Here is a 20,945-nt window from a genome sequence, read left to right as displayed (position 1 = left end):
GGAGAATTGGGCTGAAAAATGGCAAATGAGGTTTAACACAGATAAGTGTAAGGTTCTGCACATGGGAAGGAGAAACAGATGCTTACTAAATGGAAAACTGCTGGGGAAATCAGACATGGAAAAAGATTTAGGCATCTTAGTCAATAAGAAGCTAAACTGGAGTGCCCAGTGTCAGGCAGCTGCCACCAAAGCAAATAAGGTGATGGATCACTCATCAGACCACACTTGGAGTATTGTGTGCAATTTTGGGCGCCGGTGCTCAAGAAAGACATTACTGAACTTGAAAGGGTCCAGAGGCGGAAAACTAAAATAATAAATGGAGTGGGAGCATTACAATACCCAGAAAGGTTATAAAAATTAGGTCTATTTACTCTAGAAAAGAGAAAACTTAGGGGACACCTAATAAATATGTACAAGTATATCAGAGGGCAATACAGAGATCTCTCCCATGATCTGTTTGTACCAAGGACTATGACAAGAACAAGGGGGCATATTCTTCGTTTGGAGGAAAGAAAATTTCTGCACCAGCATAGAAGAGGGTTCTTCATGGTAAGAGCAGTGAGGCTCTGGAACTCTCTTCCTGAGGAAGTTGTGATGACCAACTCACTGAATGAATTTAAGAGAGGAATGGATGCTTTTCTTGATAGCAAAAGTATAGAAGGTTATAAATAGCATAATATTACAGGTAGATAGTTGACCCAGCTTACGAGTCGGGAAATATTTTTTTTTCCCTATGTAGAAAACTGGCTTCTACTCTGTGGGTTTTTGCCTTCCACAGGTTCAACACTGGACAACAGCGGCACTAAAATAGGCTGAACTAGATGGACATAAGGTCTTCCTTCAGCCTTAGAAACTATGTTACTATGTTACTTAGAATGTATAATATGTGTACTGGGGAATAGAGAAGGGAGTCAGTTCCCAATGATGATGAAAAAACGACTAAACTTTGCGGAAAGTGATTTTAAAAACTCAAACACATCAGATGTTCCCACAAAGAAGGAATGGATCGTAGATGGAATTAGTCATTTGTAATATGAACATGTTTATTATTGTAGTATAGAAAAGTTACAGACATTGTTCAGACATGGAGATTGTGCACTGAAAGTAAAGGGGGCTTTACACGCTACGATATCATTAATGTTTGGTCGCCGGGGTCAAGTTGTTAGTGACGCACATCCGGCGTCATCAACGATATCGCAGCGTGTAATACTTACCAGCGACCTTAGGCGACCTCAAAAATGGTGAAAATCGTTCACCATGGAGAGGTCGTCCCAAAGTCAAAAATCAGTAAGGGTTGTTTAGCGTTGTGGTTCATCACTCATGCGGCAGCACACATCGCTATGTGTGACACCGCATGAGCGAGGAACGTCTCCTTACCTGCCGCCGGCCACAATGCGGAAGGAAGGAAGTGGGCAGGATGTTATGTCCTGCTCATCTCCGCCCCTCTGCATTGATTGGCTGGCCACTGTGTGACGTTGCGGTGGCGTCGCTGTGATGCCGAACGTCCCTCCCCCTTGAAGGAGGGATTGTTCAGCAGTCACAGCGCCGCCGCCGACCAGGTAAGTATGTGTGACGCTGCGTAGCGATAATGTTCGCTAGGGCAGCGATCACAAACAATCGCATGCGCGACGGGGGCGGGTACTTACACGTTCGATATCGCTAGCAATTGCTAGCGATATCGCTAACGTGTAAAGCCCCCTTAACTGTAATGAATGGCAGATCGCTGAGATTGGGAGTTAGGAAGAAGAGGGAGGAGGAATGTTGGATATTTTTTGGGGGGAGGGTTGCAATATTCTTGTCCATATAGTGAATATATAAATATATAACAATGAAATGTTCAATGCACATTGAATATTGTTTTTTATTTGATTTTCAGAAACATACGTCTATTAGTAACTGTATATATTTTCTAATGTACAGTAACTACTAATGTATTTTCCCTTTCTTGTTTATTTACTTGCCTTTACTTTTATTGTCTCTTTTGTGTTTTCTTGTTCAGTTTGTCAAATATATGTTTTTTCCCCATTTGAATGTTTCTTGGTGGTCAAAAAATTATAATTTTCAAGTAAAACATTTCTCACCTTCTAGGTATGATAATAGATTCTACCCTTGTGAGTTTTGTTATGTTTAAAAAGAATTCATTTGTGTGTAAAATATTTCCCTCATTCTGAACATGTCAAGGGTTTTTCTCTTGAGTGAATTCTTTGGTGTATAGCAAGACTTGATTGATGTGCAAAACATTTCCCGCATTCTGAACATGAAAAAGGCTTCTCCCCTGTGTGAGTTCTCTGGTGTGTAACTAGATTTGATTTCCGGTTAAACTGTTTCCCGCATTCTGCACATGAAAAAGGCTTCTCCCCTGTGTGAGTTCTCTTGTGTGTAACAAGATGTGATTTTCCGTTAAAATTTTTCCCGCATTCTGAACATGAATAAGGCATCTTCCCTGTGTGAATTCTCCGATGTATAACAAGACTTGATTGATCTGCAAAACATCTCCCACATTCTGAACATAAATATGGCTTCTCACCTGTGTGACTTCTCTGATGTATAACAAGACTTGATTTATCTGCAAAATATTTCCCGCATTCTGAACATAAAAATGGTTTCTCCCCTGTGTGAGTTCTCTGGTGTGCAACAAGATGTGATTTATGTGCAAAATTTATCCCACAATCTAGACATGAAAAAGGCTTCTCCCCTGTGTGAATTCTCTGGTGGGTAACACGATGTGATTTTTGGTTAAAACATTTCCCACATTCTGAACATGAATATGGCTTCTCCCCTGTGTGAGTTCTCTGGTGTGTAATAAGATATGATTTCCGGTTAAAATGTTTCCCGCATTCTGAACATGAAAAAGGCTTCTCCCCTGTGTGATTTCTTTGGTGAATAACAAGATCTAATTTTTGTTTAAAACATTTCCCACATTCTGAACATGAATATGGCTTTTCCCCCGTGTGAGTTCTCTGATGTTTAACAAAATGTGATATATGTGCAAAACATGTCCCACATTCTGAACATGAAAAAGGCTTCTCCCCTGTGTGAGTTCTCTGATGTGTAATAAGATTGGATTTTTGGTTAAAACATTTTCCACATTCTGAACATGAATATAGCTTCTCCCCCGTGTGAGTTCTCTGATGTGTAATAAGATATGATTTTTGGTTAAAACATTTATCACATTCTGAACATGAATATGGCTTCTCCCCCGTGTGAGTTCTCTGATGTCTGACAAAATTTGATTTACGTGCAAAACATCTCCCACATACTGAACATGAAAATGTCTTCTCCCCTGTGTGAGTTCTCTGGTAACTAACAGACTCCGATGAAAAGCTTTTCTCCCCCATGTGAATTTTTGTAGGGATTCTTCGATATTCTGATGTTGAAAATGGTTTGTGTGCTGTAAAAGCACTTTGATTTTTAATGCCTCTGTTGTAGCATTTATTTTTCTTAATCTGTGATGAATCAGAGGATAAGACTTGTTTAAAAGGATCAGATGATACATCTTTGCTGTGAATGGATGATGGTATATCTTGAATACTGGCATTCACTTCAGTTGTATCTTGTGTAATATCAAGGTCATCTGTTTTAAAAATTGAAGATGTTAGTTGTGCTTCTAATTTCCTGGTACAGTCATCTGTGAAGCATACAAATTATTAATAATATATTAAAATTTAAGGATATAACTTTTAAAATAGCTTGTAACGCTGTTACTGATTTTGCCTCACTGTCCTGCAAACGTTTCCCGGCGGGGACGCCAGCACACTTACTGTCCCTATTCTAAAAGGGTCAGCGTGCTATAACATGGAAGTGCCTCTCAACTCATGACAGAGAGGCACTAGGTGTTAAAGGCATCCTCCCCTATGGGATGTGCCTGGGCAACGTGGTTTATCCTTAGACATGTTGGTAGTTGTCATGTCCCATTGTATTTGCTGAGTCTTATGCTGTGTGTGCTATCACGTGTCTTGTATCCAAGTATCCGCTGTGCTCACTGTACCTGCTGCATCTATCTATAGAAGCTGTGCCTACCGTACCTGCTGCATCTATCTATACCAGCTGTGCCTGCCATATCTGCTGCACCTGTCTTATCAGCCGTCTCCGCTACATCTGCTTAGACAAGCCATTCGATGTGCACCCGACTACTTCAGTGATTGTAGTATCCAATTCCCGACCCTTGGGGTCAGCTGCCGCAATACCAGGACTTCCTGTAATAGCACCTGGCAGCTACCTTCCACCACAAACCTATCCACACCATCAGAGGCTGCTCTGGTGAAGCTGAGGTAGTCGTTTACTTAAGCCCCTCCTGGTTGAGCTAGTGGGCCTACTACTGCTTGCATATGCGAGCATAACCATAGGTTTGCCAAGACCATGTATCCCATTGGCTCCAGAACTCCTGAGCTTGCAGGTATTCAGCAAGAGATGGTCCGTCAATGGAAAAAATAAGACCGGATCCTAACCTACAGTACCTTGCGAAAGTATTCGGCTCCCTTGAATTTTTCAACCTTTTCCCACATTTCAGGCTTCAATCATAAAGATAAAAATTTTAGTGTTATGGTGAAGAATCAACAACAAGTGGGACGCAATTGTGAAGTTGAACGAAATTTATTGCTTATTTTAAACTTTTTTAAAAAATAAATAACTGAAAAGTGTGGCGTACAATATTATTCGTCCCCTTACTTTCAGTGCAGCAAACTCACTCCCAAAGTTCATTGAGGATCTCTGAATGATCCAATGTTGTCTTAAATGACTGATGATGATAAATATAATCCACCTGTGTGTAATCAAGTCTCCGTATAAATGCACCTGCTCTGTGATAGTCTCAGTGTTTTGTTTAAAGCACAGATAGCACCATGAAGACAACAATCAGTCGTACACTGCACAAATCTGGCCTTTATGGAAAAGAGGTAGGAAGAAAGCCATTTCTCAAAGATACCCATAAAAAGTGTCGTTTAAAGTTTGCCACAAGGCACCTGGGAGACACACCAAACATGTGGAAGAAGGTGCTCTGGTCAGATGAAATCAAAATAGAACTATTTGGGCACAATGTCAAACGATATGTTTGGCGTAAAAGCAACACAGCATCAACCTGAATACACCATCCCCACTGTCAAACATGGTGGTGGCAGCATAATGGTTTTGGCCTGCTTTTCTTCAGCAGGGACAGGGAAGATGGTTAACCCCTTCAGCCCCGGGGCACTTTTCGTTTTTGTTTTTTGCTCCCCTTCTTCCGAGAGCCGTAACTTTTTTATTTTTCCGTCAATCTTGCCATATGAGGGCTTGTTTTTTTGCGGGACAAGTTGTACTTTTAAATTAAACCATAAGTTTTACCATATGGTGTACTGGAAAACAGGAAAAAAAATCCAAGTGTGGAAAAACTGCATAAAAAGTGTGATGGCACAATAGTTTTTGGGATGTTTTATTCACGGTGTTCACTATATGGTAAAACTGATGTGTGGGTATGATGCCTAAGGTCGGTGCGAGTGTGTAGACACCAAACATGTATAGGTTTACTTGTATCTAAGGGGTTAAAAATCACAAGTTTGTCTAATAAAAGTGGCGCATGTTTTGCGCCATTTTCCGAAACACGTAGCGTTTTCATTTTTTGGGATCTATTGCTCAGTGATGGCTTATTTTTTGCGTCTCGAGCTGACGTTTATAATGGTACCATTTTTGCGCAGATGCTACGTTTTGATCGCCTGTTATTGCATTTTGCGTAAAACTTGCGGCGACCAAAAAACGTAATTTTGGCGTTTGGAATTTTTTTGCCACTACGCCGTTTACCAATCAGATTAATTGATTTTATATTTTGATAGATCGGGCATTTCTGAACGCGGAGATACCAAATATGTGTATATTTATTTATTTTTTAACCCTTTAATTTTCAATGGGGCGAAAGGGGGGTGATTTGAACTTTTAGGTTTTTTGTTTTTATTTTTTTTACTTTTTTTTCTACTTTTTTTTTTTTACTAGTCCCCCTAGGGGGCTATAGCGATCAGCAATCCGATCGCTCTTACCTATCTGCTGATCACAGCTATACAGCTGTAAACAGCAGATTCAGTCACTTTCTGTTTCTCTCTGCTCGCGGCCGAGGGAAAACGAAAGTGAAACTTCATAGCTGCAGGCGTCATCACATGACCCTGTGCTACGATGGCAACCACCGAAAGTCACGTGATCACGCACGTGACTTCCGGTGGGGGCGGCGGTAAGTAAAAAACATGGCCGCGAGCATTTAGATCTTGCTGCCAGACTTTGGCAGCGATATTTAAGGGATTAATAGCAGCGGGTGGAAGCGATTCCACCCGCGGCTAGCAGGCACACATGTCAGCTGTTGAAAACAGCTGATATGTGTGCCGACCGCCGCCGCCTGCCCGCGGCAGGGGGCGGGGCTTAACGGGACACGCTCCATGACGGATATATCCATCCATGGTCGTGAAGGGGTTAAGGTTGATGGGAAGATGGATGGAGCCAAATACAGGACGATTCTTGAAGAAAACCTGTTGGAGTCTGCAAAAGACCTGAGACTGGGATGGAGATTTGTCTTCCAACAAGACAATGATCCCAAACATAAAGCAAAATCTACAATGGAATGGTTCACAAAAAAACGTTTCCAGGTGTTAGAATGGCCAAGTCAAACTCCAGACCTGAATCCAATCGAGAATCTGTGGAAAGAGCTGAAAACTGCTGTTCACAAACACTCGCCCTCCAACCTCACTCAGCTCGAACTATTTGCAAAGGAAGAATTGGCAAGAATTTCAGTCTGTCGATGTGCAAAACTGATAGAGACATAACCCCAAGTGACTTGCAGCTGTAATCACAGCAAAACGTGGCGGTACAAAGTATTGACTTAAAGGGGATGAATAATATTGCACACCCCACTTTTCAGTTATTTATTTTTTTAAAAAGTTTAAAATAAGCAATAAATTTCGTTCAAGTTCACAATTGTGTCCCACTTGTTGTTGATTCTTCACCATAACATTAAAATTTGTGTCTTTATGTTTGAAGCCTGAAATGTGGGAAAAGTTTGAAAAATTCAAGGGAGTGAATACTTTTGCAAGGCACTATACCTGCATTCAGTGGACAGCTGCTTGCAAGCCTTGACACCAACATCTCCACCTGATCCTGTCTCGGCTGTAGTCGCCACCCCGGCAGCACATCCAGCTCCAATCTTCGGTCCTCATCTGTCATTTCTTCTGCGGTTTGACAGCGATCCCAAGCAATGCAGGGAATTTGAAGTTTTGTCTTATCAGTTAGTTGCGGACTGGGCCAAAGTGGCCTCCATGATGTCACACGTTACCGGCGAGTCCCTTGCATAGATCAATCCATTATGGGAGAGAAGTGATCCTGTTTTCTTGGAACTTCAACCCTTTTTGGTGGTATTCCGCAAGGTATTCAATTTTTCTCTCCAGCATCTTAACTCCTTATATTTTGCCAGGCAACTCTCACCTTAGGCCACTATGCCATCTGGTTCCACACCTTCTCCTCCAATCTGGGCTAGAATAATGAGGCGCTGGTGGCTGTATTCTGGAAGCATCTGTCTGGATAAATCAAGGACGAACTGGCCGACCGTGATGTAACTTCTTACCTGAACAACCTGGTATCTCTGGCTATTCAAACTGATCTCAGGTTCCAAGAACACTCAACAGAGGCAACCAGTGAGAGGAGATTGTTGCACCTGGCTCCTACATTCCAGAGACCAATCATGCCATGATCTGCGGTTCCTGCTGCTTCCCCTGAGTGAATGGAGGAAGATTGTGTGAACCTGGCAAAGCCTCATCCGGTGGACCGTCGCAATACAGAGGGATGCTCCTACTGCAGAGATCCTACTCACCTTATCCATTTCTGTCCTTTGAAGACGGGAAACTTCCAAGCCTAGGGTCAGTAGGAGAGGCTACCTTAGGTAAGAGCAAGTCCTCTACATCCTTACCCATATCCATCTCTGTATCCTGTGGCAGCACCCAATTCACTAAGTCAGGCCATTGTGGATCAGTAAGGGGTGCTTTACACGCTGCGACATCACTGCTCATAAATCATCCAGGTCACGTCGTTAGTGACGCACATCCGGCGCCGGTAGCGACATCGCAGCGTGACACAAATGAGCGACGATCAACGAGCGCAAAAATGTGCAAAATCATTACTCGTTGACACGTCGTTCATTTTCATAATATCGGTGCTGCTGCAGGTACGATGTTGTTTGTCGTTCCTGCAGCAGCACACATCGCTATGTGTGACGCCGCTGGAACAACAAACATCTCCTTACCTGCGTCCACCGGAAAAGGAGGAAGGAAGGAGGTGGGTGGCATATTCCGAGCGCTCATCTCCTCCCCTCCTTTTCTATTGGGCGGCGGTTCAGTGACGCTGCTATGACATCGTCTTGACGCTGAACGAACCGCCCCCTTAGAAAGGAGGTGGTTCGCCGGTCACAGCGACGTCACAGAGCAGGTATGTGCGTGTGACGCTGCTGTAGCGATCATGTTTGCTACGCCAGCGATCAACACATATCGGCCATGCGACGGGGGCGGGTGCAATCGAGCTCGATATCACCAGCAAATGCTAGCGATGTCGCAGCGTGTAAAGCGGCCCTAACAGATTCCCATCCAACAACTTCAAGCTCCCATAGCATTGTCGTCCTTGAAGAGAAAACCTCTGTCCAAGGCTATCCTGTTCATCACTGAGCAAGTTGAACGCTAGGTGAGAATTGCTGCAATCAGAGAAAATTGCCTTCTATGTGCTTGCAGGAGTGTTGCACCCACTGCTACTGGGTCTGCCGCGGCTTCAGATTAACAAGCATGTCTTGTACTGGAGATCCAGAAATGTGCTCAGGTGGGGTCAGTCCTGTCGCAAAAAATGTCTCGTTCTAGTCAGTCATGCCCAACCTTAAGAGATACCCTTAAATCTTCTGGGTCTGAAATCCGCCTAATGGTCCTATGTGAAAGTCTTCACAAGAAGGAAGTTGAGATTCTACCTCCACGTAGGCCATATTAGTGCCCTATCGACCTACTTCCTGATTCTTCACCTCCCAGTCTACCCTCTGTCCCAGGCAGAGACCCAAGCCATGTTTGAATAAATCAAGGAAAATCTGGCAAGGGGATTTATTCTGAAGTTCTATATACCGGACGTAGCCGGGTTTTTCTTTGTAAAGAAAAAGGATAGTTCCCTGCACCACTATATAGATTATAAAGGTCTCAACCAAATCACGGTAAAGAATAAGTATCCACTGCCGATTATACTAGAACCGTCTCCGAGGTTCAGGATCTTCTCCAAGCTCGAACTCTGTGATACATACAACATTGCCCATATACGGTTGGATGATGAATGGAAGACTGCCTTTAATACCTGTGACAGCTACTATGAGTATCTGGTAATGCCATTCAAGCTCAGCAATGCTCCATCAGTTTTCCAGGAAATTGTGGAAAATATCTTCCAAGATCTGCTCTACTCATACATAGGGGTGTACCTGACCGACATTCTTGTATTCTCTCCCGATTTGCCAACGCACAAGAGGAATGTTCGCTAGGTTCTACAGAGGCGGAGGGATAAATGTATATACGTCAAATTTGAGAAGTGCCATTTTGAACTGACTTCCCTTCCCTTCCTGGGCCACATAATCTCTAACACCAGTTTGAAGATGGATTCAGAAAAGGTTTTGGCAGTTTTGAAGTTGCCTTGTCCTGACAGTGAAGGCGATTCAGCAGTTCCTGGGTTTCGCCAATTATTACTACTAATCCAATCCGCAATTCTTGTCCTGGAATCTCCCTATCATGGCTCTGAGGGCGAATCCCAAGATGTGGACTTTTGAAGCAGAGAGTGCATTTATTGACCTCAAGCAGGCCTTCTTGTCGGCTGCGGTGCTATAAAGGCCAGAGATTAACAGACAGTTTGTCTTGGAAATGGATGATTTGTCCTCCGGGGCCAGTGTAATCCTCATGCAGAAGTCTGCTTCTAGTAAGAGAGTAACCTGCTGTTTCTTCTCCGAGGCCTTCTCTGGTCCCTAGTGCAACTAATTGATTGGTGGCCTAGAATTTTTGTAGCTCAAGCTAGCACTAGAGGTGTTGTGATACCTTCTGGCCATGAGCGGTGCATTCCATTGTGATCTACACTGACCAAGAAAACTTTCCGTATCTGCAGTCGGGTCAGAGGCTGAATATACACCAAGCCCGATGCTCACTGTTTTTCGCCAGCTTTGAATTCGTTCTACATTTCTGGCAGGCCAAAAAGAACATCAAGGCAGATGCACTCTATAGAACCTTTCTGTTGGCTGACCAGGAGGAAGAGCTTCAAACATTATTAAGCCCTTCAAGATGCTCACAGTATCTCCAGTAAGCGTGCCTCAGGTACCACCCGGAAAGACGATCGTGGCAGAGGCGGACAGGAAGTGTGTTGGAGTGGGGTCACTCCTCTATGCTGGTCGGTCAGAAGAAGACATCTCTGCTCATCTTGCGGCACTGGTGGCCAAAGCTACGAAAAAGACGTTGTGGAATTTGTCTCAGCCTGTCCCTTGTGTGCCCGCAATAAGACCTTTAAGAAGCTTCCAGCTGGTTGACTACTACCTCTACCTGTGAGGAAAATGATAAAGCCACTCCACCGACAATCCAAATCCTGGTAGGAGAAGAGGGGTGCACGGAAATGACATCCGACTGATCATCGGAGGCACAGTCCATGTAATGAATAAAGGTATCCAGCAATCTCAAACAATAGAATTTATACTTTTTTTCATATATTTAAAATTCCATAGAACAAATTTTGTTAAAATCAGAGCAGATGACGCATTTTGGATCAAACAGGATCCTTACTCATATCTTAATTCATGTAACCAAACTAACATCTTAAATATACTTTGCCAAATAGGTACTCGCCCACATCCCGATTTAATCAATTCGCTGTGCCTCGAGAGAACTGGGCTATAGCATGACATGCATGCAAAAGCAAAATAAAGTATAAGAAATGATATGTATACATTCATACAAAATATCGCTCACATAGCAATACACTCAACATATACCGCATCACATATCATAGACAATGTTACTGCAGACAATAGAAATGTGAATGTAACGCAAATAGATAATACCACTATATTCATAAATAAAACAATATATCCAACAACCGCCACTATGTGAATGGCTCACTTGAATAAAATCCATTACTTTCCAGAAATAAAGCGGGGCCTTTTGGTAGAATGGGCACATTATTTTAATATCGATAGCCCATTCACATCAATGACACATACAGTAATGTTAACCGGTCAATAGGATGGATAAATCATCACAAATTAAGGAACATATAGCCGTCAGGACCATAATACACCAATATATAAACCCCTGATAGAGGAAAATTATTGTCACAATATGAACGGCTAACTTGTGTCTGTAACGGCATGTAATAATGCACAATTCATTACATTTAATATTGGTGAAGCTCATATATCCAATTGCAAATACTGTAACTTGTAAATAATGCATATAGAAAAAGAGGGTTGTATGGGAGGAGGACGGAATTGGAAAAACTATGTTATTAACCCCTTCACCCCTGGCCACTAAAACACCCTAATGACCGGGCCATTTTTTGCAATTCTGACCAGTGTCACTTTGACAGTTTATAACTCTGGAATGCTTCAATGGATCCTGGCGATTCTGAGATTGTTTTTTCGTGACATATTGTACTTCATGTCAGTGGTAAATTTAGGCCGATATTTTTTGCGTTTATTGGTGAAAATTTAGGAAATTTTGCGAACATTTTGAAAATTTCGCAATTTTCAAATTTTGAAAATTTATGCCCATAAATCTGAGAAATATGTCACACAAAATAGTTACTAAATAAAATTTCCCATATGTCTACTTTACATCAACATAATTTTCTATCAAAAATTTTTTTTCATTAGGAAGTTAGAAGGGGTCAAAGTTCATCAGCAATTTCTAATTTTTCCAACAAAATTTACAAAATAATATTTTTTAGGGACCACGTCACATTTGAAGTGACTTTGAGAGGCCTAGGTGACCAAAAATACCCAAAAGAGACCCCATGCTAAAAACTGCACCCCTCGCCCTTTGGGCGCACGGCAGAGGTCGAAAGGGAAGGAGCACCATTTGAATTTTTGAACGCAAAATTAGCCGCACTCATTAGCGGACGCCATGTCGGGTTTGAAGACCCCCTGAGGTGCCTAAACAATGGAGCTCCCCCACAAGTGACCCCATTTTGGAAACTAGAGCCCTCAAATAATTTTTCTAGATGTTTGGTGAGCACTTTGAACCCCTGGGAGCTTCACAGAAGTTTATAACGTTGAGCCATGAAAAGAAAAACATTTTGTTTTTTAACCACAAAACTGTTGCTTCAACTAGGTAGCTTTTTTTTCCACAAGGGTATCAGGAAAAAATGCATCATAAAATGTATTGTGCATTTTCTCCTGAGTACGCAGATACCTCATATGTGGTGGAAATCAAATGTTTGGGCACACGGCAGGGCTCGGAAGGCAAGGAGCGCCATTTGAATTTTTGAGTGCAAAATTAGCTGCACTCATTAGCAGACGCCATGTCGGGTTTGAAGACCCCCTGAGGTACCTAAACAATGGAGCTCCCCCACAAGTGACCTCATTTTGGAAACTAGAGCCCTCAAATAATTTTTCTAGATGTGTGGTGAGCACTTTGAACACCTGGGGGCTTCACAGAAGTTTATAATGTTGAGCCGTGAAAAGAAATTTTATTTTTACCAAAAACTGTTGCTTCAACTAGGTAGCTTTTTTTTGTCACAAGGGTATCAGGAAAAAAATGCACCATGAAATTTATAGTGCATTTTTTCCTGAGTACGACGATACCTAATATGTGGTGGAAAGTAATTGTTTGGGCGCATGGCGGGGCTCAGAAGAGAAGGGGCACCATTTGACAGCAAAATTGGTTGGAATCATTAGTGGACGCCATGTCACGTTTGGAGACCCCCTATGGTGCCTAAACAGTGGAGCTCCCCCACAAATTACCCCATTTTGGAACTAGACCACTCAAGGAATTTATCTAGATGTTTGGTGAACCCCTTGTACCCCCAGGGGCTCCACAGAAGTTGATTATCTTGAACCGTGAAAATTATTATTTTTTTTTTACCACAAAATTTTTGCATCAACCAGGTAGCTTTTTTTTTTACAACGGTACCAGAAAAAACTGCACCATAAAACGTATTGTGCAATTTTTCCTCAGTACAACGATACCTCATATGTGGTGGAAAGTAATTGTTTGGGTGCATGGCGGGGCTCAGAAGAGAAGGAATGCCATTTGACTTTTCAAACGCACAGACGCGGTGCACTGATCGGCCGCTGCAGGACGCATGGTCGAATGAGATACAAAATGCGTTGGGTGTATGGGAAAAAAAAAAAAAAAAAAAAAAACGTCAAAAATTGAGCAGGGATGCCGATCCGTTATGTGCATCCCTGATCAGCACTCGGCAGGACGCACGGACAGATGCGATACAAATAGCGTCGGGGATACGGGAAAAAAAAGTCCCGCCGAAAACTGACTACGGATGCAGATACGTTATGTGCATCCCTGATCAGCACTCGGCGGGACGCACGGACAGAGGCGATACAAAAAGCGTCGGGGATACGGAAAAAAAAGGCACGCCAAAAACTGACCACGGATGCAGATCCGTTATCTGCATGCCTGATCAGCGCTCGGCGGGACGCACGGACGGATGAGGTGTAAAAATGGACAGGGGATACAGAAAAAAAAAAAAAGTTATACTCACAGTACCCAGAGGATTAGCAGGAGGATCACTGACCAGAGGAACTGCAGGAGGAACAGAAGGCAACCGAGATAGACAGCTTTACAGGAGCAGCAGGCAGGACGTTGGACAGATCAGCAGAAGACCCAGGAAGGACCCAGCGATGGAGGCAGATGAGATCGGGCTAGTGAAGACCTTGGACGACCCGGTGAAGGCAGGTAAGAGGACGTCGGGGGGAGAGCAGAGGGGGAGGGGGATAGCAGGTGGGGAGGGGGATACCAGAGAAGCAGAGGCAGAAGGAAGGAAGCAGAATAGAGATAACGGGGGAGGCAGGCAGATCGCGGTGGGAGCAGATCGGGATGTCGGGGGGGCAGATCGGGGTGTGGGGAGGCAGATCGCGGGGGGGGCACCGGCAGGGGCCATCGCGGGAGCGCGCAGGGGCTGCAAGGTGAGCACAATACTTACAATTGGAGCAGGAGCAGTGACATCAGCGGCAGCAGCGGTGGCGTGGTACTACAAGTACCAGCCAGTGCACGCTGCAGACATGTTGGGGGAGGACTCCCCAGACCAGCACAGGCCTGGGGAGGGCGGCCACCTGCAGATCAGACCGCCCTACTGCACACTGATTGGCCCGATTGCGCGTCATAGCTTGATCGCTCCAATCAGTGCTGCAGAGGCTGGGGGGCGACATGATTGAGGTCCAGCTATGATCTGCTGCAGCACCTCATAGCCGGATCTCACAGTATCGCACTAATTCAGGCATTATTTTTGTCGAAATCAGTGGGAACTATGTGGTTGGCGGTTCAGATTTGAACAGCCAATCACATCGATCGGCGATGGGGGGGTGGCGATGCCACCCCCCCTGGGGTCAAGCAAAGGTTCCCTGCTGTAAGAAACAGCAGGGGGCATCATTTGAAAGCCGTTGCTATGGCCTTGGCAATCAAATTAACTTTAGTCAGTAAAGTTACGTCCCTGGTCGTTAAGTCACGTTAAAATAGGACGTAACTTTACTGCCCGCGGTCGTGAAGGGGTTAATCATGTGCAGATAAGTTAGTACTTGCGGAAACATCTAATATCTACTTAGCCTTCTGTATTAGAACTAGGCTTTCGCTTATCAATTTCCTCTATACCCATGTTAAGGACAAGATTATGAACTATTAGGAGTGTATATGAAGATATCCAAAAACCAGGATTTAAGATACTGTTTGAGACTGTGTACCCCACCTAGTTCTGCATTCAGACAGAAGACTCAGATAGTCTGGACTTTTCATGTGATGAGTGAATCATGCTGACATTGCTTAATATAAATGAAGAAGCAAGCACATTACAGTATATTGTATATCACAGAATAAGCTGTTCTACTTTATCCAATAGGAGACGTGTTACGTATTATTGGCTGCTAGCCAATAATTCCCTTTAAATGTATTTTCCACTTCCGTATTAAATCAGTCTTACTTTCTATTCATATCCGAGTACGTCTCTGGTGTGTATGAAAGAGAGTGGTATGCATGCTACCACAATTGACTCATAATTTGGACTGCAGACAGTTTAAGGTAGATGCACGATTATTAGATTGCATCACAGTAAATTTATGGCCGGCATTAACAGTGGCGCCCAACGAACCTTAGGACGGAGTCTGGATGACGGACGGCCATGTTGACACCTTGATTCGAAAGGCAACTACGCGAGAGGGGATGGAGACGCGCACTCCAAATGCAAGTGAGAAAATTTGTCTAATCTCACCTTGCAAACCTCATGCGTGTACTTGCATTTCGAAAGGGGGGTTGGGCTGTCCCAGTCTAGACACCTAATGACCGCCATCTCGCATGAGATAAGCCGTCCTAAGAGATCCCACACCAAGGTGGTCAGGTTCACCTTAAGCTGTCTGTATAAATGTAATTCTAAATCACATGAAATGTAATGTGGTTTTGGGTTTTTGCCTGCTCTGGGAGAAATCAGAAGTTCCAAGTTTCGTTTTTCTCTGAGTTCACAGTAGAGGAAAATGAGGAAGTTGTTATATACGCCGATTATATATATATATATATATATATATATGGTTATATGTATGTGTGATGCAGGTGAGATCAGCCACCTGGATGGTATATATAGTGTCCTTATTGTTATGTCATTGTGTTTACCGGTGTCTACCTGTTGAAATGTCTGTTTATCTGCAGCAGGCTGCGTACTTGCTGGCTTACGAGAAACGGGAAGTTCTGTGCTTTGTTCGTACGGCAGAAAAGAGGAAGTGTCACGATAATGTACTTTGAAGCTGTTTTTCTTTGAGTGAAAGAGAAAATTGAAACTTGTAACTAGTTAACTGTTTGTTGTGAGGCAGACGGTACAAGAAGGTACAGTGCCGTATACACTGGTATGTGACGTGTCCGATCGATAGTCAGTAGTTGATAAGGCTGAGGGCCAGGTACAGAGTTATGGTAAGAGCCCTGACTGTATCCTGGTACGTCTCCCACAGAGAGGAGACGATAAGGGGGGTTGACTTTGGTTTTGGCCAGTACAGAGTTATGGTAAGAACCCTGACTGTATCTGGTGGAATTTGATGTGTTCTCCGTGATCCTAGGTAGGAGGAACATTGGCAGAATCCCTTGACTTTGGTCTTAATCAGAATTATTGAGTTATGGATGGACCGTCCTTATGTGTATGTAATGTAATGTGAACAGAGGTTACTAGTACTTGAAGTAACGTATAGTGAGAGTGAATTTAGTTTCTATCACCCACGTGACACTTCTTCCTGGTCTAGCGGTAGGACAACCCGTTTGTGTTGTGGTGGTGTGGACTGAGATAGAAATCTGTGTATTCTGTGGATGTTAAAAATGTTAAAAATATGAAGTCGCTTCTCAAGGTGGCAGGGATCACTGCCAAGAGAGGGAGATTAGAGGAGCAGGAATAGAAAGATGTCTTGTTAAATAAGCGAGGGGTTTTGAAGGAAAAAGATCTCCTTATGGATGCTGAGGCATGGTATCGAACGTCAAAAGATGTTAGAAAATTGGCATGGAGAAAGGAATGTGATGGAGATGGCAGATATTTCTATATTGCACCAGCTCAGAAAATGGCACCTCAGTAAGTGGCCAAGCCCATTAGGAAGCAACGCCCCCTCCTTATAAGTCGTCCCCAGAGGGTTGGACTTGTGTAGTTTGTCTAACGCCCTCCCTAGCCTCCCTAGATTCCATTTCAGGTCGGGCCGCACCTAGTTCCCTTTTCCAGCCATCTTAAGTCCTAAGGCCACTGGCCTATTTGTGGCTGGAGAACCCGAAGCCACCGAGGGGGGGCAGGAAGAGGACAATGATTTAACAATGATCCACCCCACCATCAAAACTGTCCCCAGCAGAGACCAAACACACAATCTCCAGCTATAGAGATAAACCACAGGTGCTGTCCTTATTTGAGGACGTCAGCCAACACATGGCATCGCACCATTATTCCTATAGTCCCGGACAAGAACGCCGTAAAATGTGACATGGAAGCCTCAGGAGGCTGCAGTCCTTGTGAAGGAACACTGAGATATATACTCCGATGAGTGATGTGTGATCAATAATTGATGTTTGATAAGGCCTTGGACCTGGTCTTTGTGGATAGAAGATTTGAAAGGGGGGGGGGGTTTCTATGTACAGGTGCAGTGTTATGGAAAAGGAGGGTGGAGAAGCCCTGACTGTTACCTGGTACGGTTTTCCTGCTAAGCAGTGAGTTGAACGTTGTATGCGTACTCACTGGTCTTGGTTTAGTCGATGTCTATGTATTCTTACCTAGAATTGAATACATTGGGGAAGAACCCTAAACTTTGGCCTTAATCAGAATTATTGAGTATTGGGTGGACCGTCCTCATGGAGGTGTATGTATTGTGAATTCTCTCCCTGATCCTGATTTGCATCCCATGCCTTTCTATAGGAAGATGTGCCAAATCCAGAAAACCCACTCTGCCACATATGCTGATTTGTATGGGCTCACCCAAATTAAAGCTGGGGATTCTTTCTGGCCAGTAATGAAACCAGGTTTGCAGGTTTACAGTGAGGGTGAGTGTACCTTATTATCACCCAAGTGACACTGGTGCTCTAGTTTTTCCTGGAAGATGTTTGTATGTATAATGTACGCAGTTTTTGGTGTGAAACACCGTAGGGTTGAAATTGGGAAAAAAAAGAGCAGTTAGTTTCTATTTCAAGTTCTGTGAAGTTTAATTGTAAGTGACACACGTATGTTGAAAAGGGAAATGGAAAAGTCTCCCAAGGGGGGAGATTAGATGAGAATTGATTGAAGGTACAGGATGTTATATTGAATGTCAATATAGTGAAAGTATTGAGATGATTTGAAGAGATGTAATTCTGAATCTAGTAACTACACAATGTGTATTTTACCTGTCTGTGAAAATAAGATGATATAAGCTGATATATAGGGTGGACTTGTGTGCTGTCTGTGGAGCACTGTGTCCACATAAGCCCACCCCATTATTTCCTGTCCTGAATGTAGATTTCTGTCTGTCACTCTGTGTTTTGCCCAGCCCTGGGTGGGGTATGGTATGGGGATATTATGTCAGGGGCTGACAGGAGATAGGGACACGCTGGAGGTTCGGCCCTGACCACCATTAGGTCTACCGTCGAGATGAGGGCAAGCACAGGGTCCCTAGTTACAGGGTCAGCCCAGGGGTCCCTATATAATCCATATTCCCAGTGACAGATTGAATACCTCCTGAATGTAGATGGCACCTGCAAGATGGCAGCCTGCAAGATGGCAGCCAACATCTACTTCCTCTTTTGACTCCATTTTAGTCCAGCCGACACCCAGTTCCCTATTTTTGTTTCAGCAGCCAAAGCCACTGCTCTGTTTATTGCTGATGCAGCAGAGGCTGCAGAGTGGGGACAGAGGGACCTGAAACACACACTCCGTTTTTGGTCATATATGTAGTTGTGCCCCATTGTGTTCCCACTAATGAACCTTAGCAGAGGATATTGCTGAGAGTCCTGTGGAAACCTTTTCCCTTCACTTTTGCATGTTTGTTTTTGCTGTACCTAGTATACAATTTATTAGACCATATAGACTGCTCACTATTAGTCCTGGTGGACAGTGAATATTTTTCTGCCTATGGCAGTTGCTGCTTAGCCTAATTTTGAGATATTCTCGCTTGTATGTTATCCTGCCTGGTATATTGTACAAGAGTTCCCTGGTATAGAGAGTGGAGGATCATGTGGTCCTAAGGGGACTTTGATCATCAGGAGTTGGCATATGTTAGGGTTTTTATTGGCGGCACCCAGTAATCCTTTGTGTCTTAGTTTACAGGGTCTGACAGGAGATAGGGATACGCTGGAGGCTCGACCCTGACCACCATCAGGTCTACCGTCGGGATGAGGGAGAGTGCAGGGCCCCCAGTTACAGGGTCAGCACAGGAGAGGTAGAGTAGATACGCTTCACTGCTATTTCTAGTTGTGTATATGTAGTCAGGGGGTGCTGCTTGCTAGTTTCCAAACACTCTTGTGCTCTTTTCTTTTTCCCTGGGGTTTTAGGGGATCTTAGTTTTTAGAATTTGAGTGTTCCCCTGACCCCAAGTTACACCCATTGCCCTTTCTTACAAACCTGGGTATAGTCCTTTGTATCAGGTCTCCGAGAGCCCACATGCAAACTACAGCTGGTAAGGACCAAGACACCCTCCTTCAAGTGGCAAGATGTCTGGAGATGAATCTAGCAGCTTACAAGATCACCCCACATACAGATGTGCTGCATTCACAGTCACCTGAAGAGTATCATCACGTCATCTCCAGCCCAGAAGTCATTCCACCTGTTAGCCATGGAGGAAGACAGTAGCCCTGTGAATAGTACTCAGCCAGACTGAACACCTACCTAAAGCACCAGTTGAAGATCAATGCCCGTATGACATCACTGCTCCCTGACAAAGTCACCATCTCCCGGTGTGCGGTCCTTAATCCTGCTAACCTTCTCCCTCTTCCAAGGGGGGAGTGTCCCACCTCTGACACCTTGGTGGAAGAGGTAGTCGACTCTGGCTTAGCTGAGGAAACTCTGGATTCAATACAGTGACGGATATACCTTTGGACCCTGACTTAACCCCTTTGCGGATGGATCAAGATGTGCATCAAGAAGACGGTTCCACATGGGTATGGTGGTGGTAGCAGAAGACGCTGTGCTGATAGAGCAGTCGCTACCCGCATGCCTGTCTGTGAAGAAGCAGATGTATGTGCCCTCGCTGAAGCCTGCAAGATGACAGCCAACATCTACTCTGTATGGAAGACAAGAGACTTGATCACCGCCAATGGAACAGTACGCCGCCGTGAGGCCATAGAAGAACTGATGGAAGCTTTGCTATTGCCAGACAGAGTCGCGGTGAGCAGGGTTGAGGCCCACATTGGAGGAGTCAAGGGAAGCAGTAAGAAGTGCCCTCACTGACAGAACATCCAAAGAAGCCCCAAGACTACTTACCAAAGAAACAGTCAGTCAATCTGTGCTCTTTGAATGACCCCGATGTGAAGAAGAAAGGAAAGATGGAAAGTCTTGAGAAAACGTTGTCCTGACCCTACAAGAGCAAGTCTCAGAAGAAGAAGGGGACTGAGATAGGGTGCAGCTGTGGGCTCCCGGAGACCATGGAAGGTGGCTAGTGACCTGCTTTTACTGCCAGCCAAAGAGATATGGCAGGCCTTAGACACAGAACTGACTCTACACACCCCAGACCAGCCACAGAATAGAGGGAAGGTTGGGAGGATGGGGCAGTGTAGAAAGCAAGGGCATGAGAGTCTCCCCCTTGCATTCCCCCCTGTTCAGTGTTAGACACACCCCAGCAGGGACCACTAGGTTGAGACCCTATGAAATCCTGTTTAGAAGTACCCCCAGATACTTCAACTAAGCTTGTTGTTTGTTTAACTAAACATTTGCCTAATATATGTTTTTGAGTTTTCTCCTCCAAATCCAACCAGATCTAGATTTCTATTTTCTCTCTTTCTCTCTCTTCTTTTCTCTCTCTCGTTCTCTTTCTCTCTTCTCAATCTCTCTTTCTCTCTCTCTCTTTTCTCTCTCTCTCTCTCTTTTTCTTTCTTACGAAGATCCATGCATCCCACTACAAAAGATGGCGGACCTGGGACCAGGAGATGGCTGTCTTCCCTCTTCTACCCGATACTTTGTGCCAGGACGATGATATCTAAGCCTGTGGACCAGAAGATGACTGTGCATCCCACCTTTGATGATGTCCCACCATTACCGCCTGAGGACCGAGGAGCATGAGACTTTGAGTGAGACCAACCCTG

The 20,945-nt window shown here is 44.2% G+C and overlaps 1 protein-coding gene across 2 annotated transcripts in view; it reads right to left on the bottom strand.

Annotated features, from left to right (window-relative positions):
* Positions 1-230: 230 nt before the first annotated feature.
* LOC142312296 (uncharacterized) overlaps positions 231-20,945 on the bottom strand; it is a 57,219-nt gene continuing 36,504 nt past the window's right edge. For both annotated transcript variants that reach the window (XM_075351228.1, XM_075351227.1), the window contains exon 7: positions 231-3,574. In XM_075351228.1, the coding sequence (XP_075207343.1) occupies positions 2,163-3,574 (1,412 nt within the window). In that variant the 3' untranslated portion in view covers positions 231-2,162. The remainder of the gene's footprint in view (positions 3,575-20,945) is intronic.

The sequence above is a fragment of the Anomaloglossus baeobatrachus genome, chromosome 5 (genome assembly GCF_048569485.1).
Source record: "Anomaloglossus baeobatrachus isolate aAnoBae1 chromosome 5, aAnoBae1.hap1, whole genome shotgun sequence".
NCBI lineage: Eukaryota > Metazoa > Chordata > Amphibia > Anura > Aromobatidae > Anomaloglossus > Anomaloglossus baeobatrachus.
This window is presented reverse-complemented; position numbering and strand designations above follow the sequence as displayed.